At 41.5% G+C, this 8661-nt stretch overlaps 1 protein-coding gene across 1 annotated transcript in view; it reads right to left on the reverse strand.

Annotated features, from left to right (window-relative positions):
* Window positions 1-104: 104 nt before the first annotated feature.
* Window positions 105-8661, reverse strand: part of copa (COPI coat complex subunit alpha) — a 19187-nt gene continuing 10630 nt past the window's right edge. Inside the window, exons 14-30 of the mRNA XM_020586150.1 lie at window positions 7217-7442; window positions 6592-6730; window positions 5929-6091; window positions 5569-5715; window positions 5102-5291; window positions 4887-4982; window positions 4423-4511; window positions 4147-4270; window positions 3473-3562; window positions 3262-3365; window positions 2908-3054; window positions 2672-2812; window positions 2295-2477; window positions 1567-1677; window positions 1278-1439; window positions 987-1181; window positions 105-467 (exon numbers count right to left, since the gene is read on the reverse strand). Coding sequence (XP_020441806.1) covers window positions 408-467; window positions 987-1181; window positions 1278-1439; window positions 1567-1677; window positions 2295-2477; window positions 2672-2812; window positions 2908-3054; window positions 3262-3365; window positions 3473-3562; window positions 4147-4270; window positions 4423-4511; window positions 4887-4982; window positions 5102-5291; window positions 5569-5715; window positions 5929-6091; window positions 6592-6730; window positions 7217-7442 — 2367 coding nt within the window. The 3' untranslated portion in view covers window positions 105-407. The remainder of the gene's footprint in view (window positions 468-986; window positions 1182-1277; window positions 1440-1566; window positions 1678-2294; window positions 2478-2671; window positions 2813-2907; window positions 3055-3261; window positions 3366-3472; window positions 3563-4146; window positions 4271-4422; window positions 4512-4886; window positions 4983-5101; window positions 5292-5568; window positions 5716-5928; window positions 6092-6591; window positions 6731-7216; window positions 7443-8661) is intronic.

The following is an 8661-nucleotide window of genomic DNA, read 5'->3' on the forward strand; positions in this document are numbered from 1 at the left end:
ACACCCACACATACACACACACACACACACACACACAATAAAGGCATCTCACTTCAGTCTCATTCACTTACTCCAATGTATATAAAAACCCCATAAAAACACAATTTCTGTTCATAAACAAGTATTTTTATTTGCCACAAATACACAGAGCAGTGCTGCTCACTTTGAATTATTCACAAGTCAGAAAGAAGACAACAGTTTAAGGTTTAAATTCCAATACAGCCACAGCAGCAGTTACAACAAAAAGCTTTTTGCAGGATACCTGGTGCATGGAGTTAAATGGTTGATAAGATTAGAGGTTTAACATCACTGTGAGCAAACATACATGTTTATATGTGTCATTTCCCATGTCATTAACTTATTATTTAAGCATAGATGTGTTTTGCTGAACATCTCATCTTGACCTCTTAGCGGAACTGAAGTGGACTCACACGCAGGCCGATCACATCCTTACCAATCTCTGTCACCTGAAAAAAAAATGAAATTATAGGGGACTGATTACAGGTGACACTGAATAATATAACTTTTTTTTATTTCCTTCACTTTTTGCCTTTTACTGACAGTTGAGAGCATACACAAGACCGCCAGGAAACCCCAAACTAATCTTGATGATGAACCTAATTTCATCTATTAATAATACTTTATTGTACTACCAGCTGTATGTGTGTTTTCATCATCTGGTTTTCTTCTTTTTGCAACTGTGACTTTGTATAGAGAAACACTGGTCTCAATACTAGTGATAAATGCATGTTTAATGATCCACAAATTAAAACAAGATTTACAAATGTGTATGAGAATTTGTGAATAAACTATGGTGTCCGCAAATCTCTCTATCCAAAAACAAATTCTACCCAACCTGAATAAGTGTCAGTATTCTTAATGAGGTCATAGTTAAAAGCAGAGTTGTACTGCTCTACAATGCATTGTGAGGTGTGTCTAATCATATACACTGGAGTTCTCTATGGCTGTCCTGTGTCCCGACCTACCTGTGTGACCCTGCAAATCTGGCCTTTGTAAGTGGGACAGTAGCAGGCTCCAGAGAGAGGGCACTTCTCAACAGGGCGTCCACGGTACAAGGGGACGAAAGAGGCAGCGCACAGGTCAAATGGATTGTGGGGGTCATAGTTTAACTGCTGGGCATCTGTCAAGGTCTTTTCACAAGCTGCCAAAATCTTGCGGGTCTGATTGGCAGGGAGAGATTTAAGGGATGAGTAAAGGGCATAAGGAGTTTCAATAATAACTCCAGTCAATGAAACTATGGCTGTCACAGTACTAACCTGCTGTGCAACATCTGGCTTCGGTCCCAGCTCAAGCAGGCGGCGTGCAAAGCCGGCAGCCGTCTTGAAGTTACGCAGTTTGAAGAAAAGATTCAGGGCTGTGCGCAACACCAGCACCATGTGGACTGGCTGAAGATTACAGTGGGTGAAGTAAGCAGCCATCTGTAAATCAGATTCATCCCAGTTAATAACCACTGAATAGACTTAAACACAAATATTTTAGCAGGTTTTGGTTATGTTGGTCTGCTCCAGCTTTGACACCCAGTCAAGGCACAGCACAGATCTTTACCTCGCACAGCCTCTTCTGCTGTTCCAGTGTGTCTTTAGGCAACTTCTTCCTCTCTGACTCCATGGTCAGACCCACTATGTACTCTTTGCAAATTGTGATCAGCTGCTGAGCCTGAGACACACAAACCACAATTACAAAGGTGACCCATGCACATTTACTACAGTCAAATATTGTAATGGGTCTAGAAGTGTTCCTGCATCTGAACTGCTTTATTTTATTTGCAAGTTTTATGCTGTATGAGCTAAGACAGGCACTTTTGTTTGAAATTCAAACCTGTTTAAACATGGAGAAAACAAATTAAGCTCATACCCATATGGTACCATTAACATAGCATAAGAAATATGTTTGAATTAGATACATTTTTGCACCACTTTGAATTCTTTCAAACATGACGTTGGGAAAAAGTGACAGCTCTAGTATCAGAATCAGAATCTGCTTTATTGGCCAGGTGTGTAGGACACACGAGGAATTTGACTCTGGTACATCGGATCTCAATGTGCATGTACATATCCCCATGCAAGGGGCACGTAAACAGTAAACCAATATAAGGCTAGTATAACATAATAAGCAGTATTAACAGCAACAAACAGTGCAAACAATGCAAAAGCAGCAGTATAAACAGGCAGTAAAGAATGCAGACAAAGGAATGCTCATTGTGAAATGAGGATGAGCAGCCTGCAGACACATACAGGTGTACTGATCAGATTCAAAGCAGGCCTCATGCTCACCTCTGCGATCTCCTGCTTGTTATCAACCACAAGCAGAGGTACAGACAGCAGGATGGCTCTGAAGCGCTCAACAGCTTCCTCAAACCGCCCGGCAGTGGTCAGCTGGTAGCACTGCTGCAGGCTGGAGATGAGGTCGGAGAGGTGTAAGCCCACTGCAGGGAGCCCCTGCTTCGCCCCACAGTCCTAAAACAAGTAGAAATATATCAATTGTATATTTGCATATTTACATTCACAAGGAAAAAGGCGATTAGAAACAGGAAATTAGGACCTGAGGTGGGTAAAGTGGACATTGTTATTGCAAATAAAACTAAAGCAAACATCTCTAAACGTCCGATATCCTACAGAAAACTGGAAAATAATTAACAGATGAGCTGTACCTTCCAGTTCCTCTGAGGATGGCTACGCAGACAGGGCAGGGAAGGCAGCCCAAGGAAACAGGTGCGCCCTCTAGACAGCGTCTGCATGAACAGCGACTTGTAGGGGCCAAAGTTCACAACTCCCACTTGGTCATGGAGCAGCTGTTGTAAAGAAAGAGAACAGTAAATGTCAATATGATGTGTGAATTAACATAACACTGTCATCCATAAGAAATAATATCACACTGTGTACATACTCGCATGGCAGTCTCAAAGGAGCCAGCCAGGATGTGATCCACTGGCAGCTGCGAGTTGTTGCACCACATCTGGGTCGGACTCATCCCCTTGGTTGGTGGAACAAAGAAGCCATCCTCCGCTCCTCCAGCCGCACCAGTCGGCGTGTCCTGTTGATTGGGAGAAAGGCTTAGCTGCAGCTGAGCACAACTATCTACAGTGATGAGAAGATTTGGGAGCTCACAGGCTTCTTTCATTTGACGTTTGATAATGCTGACAAAACGCAGACTCAAAAAGACCTCATGAGTATCAGTATTTGTCTTGTGACCAGCATTAACACTGCTGTATTGGTGATGAAATAATTTAGGGTTTCTCACCAGCTCTGGAGGAAGGTCCAGGTCTTCCTCCACTTCCCAGCCTCCTCCCTCCTCTTTCGCCATTCCTTCATCTCCTAAACCTTCCTGAGCATCCATGAAGCCATCTGAGACACAGACAGGAAAGGTAGTTAACTTGTATATGGTTGCAGTATTGATGACATGCCCCAATTTTCACTGACAGGTCTAAAGTACTTTTTTTTTGTTAGTTTACCTTCATCAAGCTGAAGCTCAGCATCATCTCCCCAGCCTTCACCTCCAGAAGCATCCATGTCCAGGTCGGCAGCCATCTGGCCTGCCTTCCCTATAAAAACATTGTTCTCATTATGGCAAAGTCAAATGCCAAAGGTTTTCACAACATTTACAAGTTATTTCACTTTATTTTTAACACTGCACACTGATGCACATTAGGAGAGCATTTAACTGAAAAATGTTTGAATTACTCCTCTTTAGCAGTTTTGCAGATTTTTTTTTAGTGCAATTTTGCATGCTTTTTGCATGCCGTGTCTCCTGTACAGTACAGAAATTAAATTTGTTAGTTCTAAAATCCATCATTATTATTTATAGGAAAATGTTTATACAGTTTTTTTATTTATTTATATTTATTATTTTTCTACGAAGGTTTGAACTTTGAGAGTGTTTAAACAAGAGAGAAAAGTGTGAAAATGTTAATGCCTGTCTGAGAAAAGTGTATAAAGTGTGTAGTGAGGGGTTTTACAGCCTTAAAACATCTATAATAATTGTTAAAAATAAAGCTGACTACTTCGTGGATTTCGCCTATTGCGGGTTTTTTTAGAACGTAACTCCCGCGATTAACGAGGGACCACTGTACATATGGCATATTGTATGTATATATGCATCTGTCATATGTCAAGGCTGATAACTCACCCTTTGCTGCAATGACTCCCTCAAAGAAGCCCTTTGATACAGTGAGCAGAGGCCAGTTGGTGTCCAGTGGGTTGATGGGTGGAGGGGGCTGCAGCAGCTGTGCATTGGGATCAACCTCTGGCACCTATATGACAAGATGAGTGATTTTATTGTCAAAGCAGTGGTGTCAAAATGCTTTGCTACCCTGGAAACAGCTTAGTGAGTGTAACACTTCTGTTTCATTCTACATATTATGTCCAAGTTATGTGTATAAAGATAATCCTTCTTCCTACACACCGTCTCCTTTTCTGCGTCAAAGGTCTCCTTCAGTGCCTCAGCCTCTTCATCCAGCCCATGGGTGGCTGCGGTCAGGAAAGCCAGAGACTCTGCAAACATGCCCACAAATACCTGTTGGCTTTTGGTCCATAGTTACATTTTAAAAGGAGAGCACTGCTCCCAGCACTACTGAGACACACAGTTAAGTTGTGGCACAAATTGAAACTATTAATTATGAATAAATTATACTATAAATTAGTTAAAAAATTATAAAATGAAAACATAACCAGGAAACAAGGCTGCTAATTACTGATCACAAGGCAGGAGCCAAATTGTTCCTAGCACTACAAGAAACAACGATGTGGACACCAGGACAGAAACACACAGATATGTGGGTTTCAAAGTCACCTACACAGGATACTGTCGGTTGCAAAGGGAAGATAATATAAAAAAAAACGTGTGATGAAAGTGACACTTGAACTCACTCTGTCCACAGTTCTTCAAGATGCGGACCCTCTCACTGACGTCTCCCAGGTAGAGAGCTGCCTGGTAGTGACCGCTCATGTCCTTTCTGATCTCAGCTACAGACATTACACAGATACAAGATATACGCTAAGATTATGAATACTTTAGACACAATCCATCACCACATCTATTCTATCAAGACAACACAACAAATCTTTTTGTCTCCATCACTCACCGATCTTCATCATCTTGCGCAGCTTGGCCAGGTTGCCGGTGATGAGGTAGAGGAAGGTGAGCTTGTCAAAGTTCTTGGTCCTCTGGTAGCACATTTCTACAACCTGGTGGTGACCCTGTAGCAGCGCAGCCTCTCCCAGACGCTCCCAGCAGCTACGATCATCCAAAGCTTTGGCTGCCTCCAGTGCCACCTGGAAGGATGGAGATCAAGAAATATATATTTTTTAAACTGCAGGTAAACCTGGATTTCATGATAAAACAAAACAGACAGCAGAAGATGGCAAAAAAGTGTGACAATATTATTACAGAGGTAACTTTTGCTTATCAGAAATACTTTAGTACTATCAATATCTATGTATGGGAAAAGTACACAAAAATAAGACTACAGACAAATTCACAAAAGGTACATGTGGTAAAATTTTTTTTTAAATAATTCATGATTACAGAGTTCATCTGACAGCAGCTCACCTCGATGTTGCCGCACTCCAGAGCCAGGCTAAAACGAGTCTTCTCATCTTTGACAAAGTGCAGCGCCACCTCAGGGTAGCCCTTCTTCTGCAGGTAGGCAATGATGGACTGGCCCACCAACTTGGCGTTACGCACCATGTGGAGCACCTGGAAAGGACAACAGTAACAGGCGTAATGTCAGAACTGCATTTGGGAACTAAATCATTGCCAATACAAAAATACAGATGTGAAAAATGCCTGTGAAACTGAAAACAGAAGTGCGGCACTGCAAGCCAAAGGTAATTTGACCTTACTGCAGAGACTAAGCCACGGTTTATGAAAATCACCCATTCACACAAGTAACGGTCAGTAATGACCTACCTCATCATATTTGCGGTTGACCAGGGCTAGTTTGAAGCGGTACTCTGTGGGGTCGATGGTGAGGACACGTGGCCTGCACTCCCTGTCCAGACAGTAAACACTGTTTCCTCTCACACGGGTCACATAAATGGGCAGGTCCAGGGTCCTGATGATGCCATGATCACTGCCGGGACACAGTAAAGCCGCCATGTGAAAGTTTCCAAAAAAAATCCCATCACGATATGATGTGCAAGATCATTATATTGGAGGCAAAGGAAAACATTCATGTTTTCAAATCAAATATAAAGTTCCATATGAAATGCATTACTGTTCAACCACAACAGCCAACTTGCAATCACAAGAGTTGATCCACTGCACCAGATACACAGCACCAAGATGAAATCAGGTCAGTGAAGACTGGCACATGTGGGCCAACCACCAGTCACTCACGTCGGCACATTTTGGCTTAATTTGTCTAAACCCCCAGCCACTGTGACGCTACCTCAGCATATTGAATTTATAGATTTATGACAATTTCAACAACTGAAGCATTGTGAGCTTCATAAACACAGATGTTAAGGCAGAAGTGTTGCACTGAAGTGCATACAATTATGCAGGTATACCTAATAAAGTGGCCGGTGTGTGTATATGCATTAAATGAAACAGCATTTCAGGAGCACATACCCAGAGGTGAGGGCGTATTTGATGTGGTTGGAGGTGGTGTAGATGAAGACTCCGCTCTCATCCCAGGCTCCACTCTTCACTCTGATGTTCTCATGAATGTTGCATAAACTCTCCAGCTTGCGGTTGCAGATCATGATGGCTACAAAAAAAAAAAGAAAGAAGATTTAAACTCAAAGGTTTCTTTAAAAATAATCTACAGCTACAACTGACAGGTTTCAAATCTTATTGAATGATTTTTTTATTCCCAGATATTTGAAGTAGTAACACCACATTTTTCTGCAATATAGCATCCTGTTTCACATGCGGGTTATTTGGACTTTAAATAACAAAGAGTGTAAAATAAAAAACCTGAAATGACTGCAGGAGCATTGGCATCTAGAAATAAAAGAATACATCTGTTTTGCTGGACTGTGAATGAGTTTGTGCCTGGGCTCTGAAATGCGTATTGCTCACTTAGAAATGAGCCCTGTTCGGGGCAGTGGGATAACCAGGAGCCAGTATTATTTTGATTTCAGCCATACATATCATGGAGCTAGAATCTTCTGGAGGCTGTGGGAACCCACTGACATGACAGAGTGGTTCTGTAATAAGTATCCTTGTCAGTGCCTACAAACATTCAACTAACCGTGTTTAGCCAGCAGAGCCATGTGGCTGGTGTCAGCACTCCACACGACGTACTTGACCTTGGCAATCTTGACTGTGGCCAGCGAGCGTTTCTGCTGCACATCAAAGAGTGTGACACCATCAGCATCACGCAACAGCAGTGATCCTGTCCCGGCGTAGAAGATTTCCTCGCAGCTGGGCACCTGAACTTTCTTCACAATTTCATTCTTCAGGTTCTTAATTAGAAGCTGCAAAGGGAAAGAAAGTGTTATTAGAAGCACTGATTTCAAGTCAGATAAACCAAAAACTGATGCAGATACAAAGTCCACTGATAAAGACAGAGACCTTTTAAGTCAAAATCTTTCAAAGTGGAAAAAAAAAGCTCCTATTTCAATTACTACTAAAACTAAAAATAATTACAATAAATGTGCAATGAATACATAAATTAAAATCAATGATACCTTCATAATAACAGAAAACTTAAATCTTTGGTTGATAAATTTAACTACCCAAAATTTGCTTGATATTTAGTGAATTGTTTTTCCTTTTCAAAATAGTATTTTTCTTTTAGTATAATGCTCAATAGGAAATGAACTGTTATTAGTAATAGACAAAAAAATAACCTTAGAATTAACCATTGCAGCCTGTTTAAATTAAAAAACTCTTTAGCCAATTAGCAGAACTGACTCCAATTGAAGATTTACTTCCCTGACTGAACCTTCCAATGATTTTTGTTAATCACAATATAGAGGGCAGGACTAAATTTGTCACGTCAATTAAAAAATTTTTTAAAAACTTTTTTAAATCAAGACATTACTATATACTGTATTTTCCACACTATAAGGCGCACCTAAAAGCCTTAAATTTTCTCAAAAATCGGCCGTGCGCCTAATAATCCGGTGTGCCTTATGTGTGCACTGAGTTCCAAAATCTGTAAAAATGTTGTTCATGTTTATGAATTCAAAATCAACGAATCTATGGTTCGGAAGTGGAGGAAGCAAGAAAATGAACTGCGCCAAGTTAAAAAGACGAAACAGAGTTTCCGCGGGAACAAAGCTAGGTGGCCACAGTTAGAAGACGAACTTGAACGATGGATTATTGAACAAAGAACAGCCGGGAGAAGCGTCTCTACAGTCACCATTCGACTGAAGGCAAAAACGATAGCACAAGACATGAAGATCGAAGACTTTCAAGTAGGTCCGTCTTGGTGCTTTCGTTTTATGAAAAGGTGTCATCTCTCCATCCGCGCAAGGACTACCATGACGCAGCAACTGCCAGCGGATTACAAAGAAAAGCTGGCCATCTTCCGCACCTACTGCAGTAACAAGATTACCGACAAAAAGATCCAGCCCGATCACATCACCAACATGGACGAGGTCCCCCTCACTTTTGACATCCCTGTGATCCACACTGTGGAGAAAAAGGGGACCAGCACTGTATCGATACGCACCACGGGGCATGAGAAGT

Source organism: Monopterus albus, unplaced genomic scaffold, assembly GCF_001952655.1.
Source record: "Monopterus albus unplaced genomic scaffold, M_albus_1.0 scaffold396.1, whole genome shotgun sequence".
In the NCBI taxonomy this organism is placed as follows: Eukaryota; Metazoa; Chordata; class Actinopteri; order Synbranchiformes; family Synbranchidae; genus Monopterus; species Monopterus albus.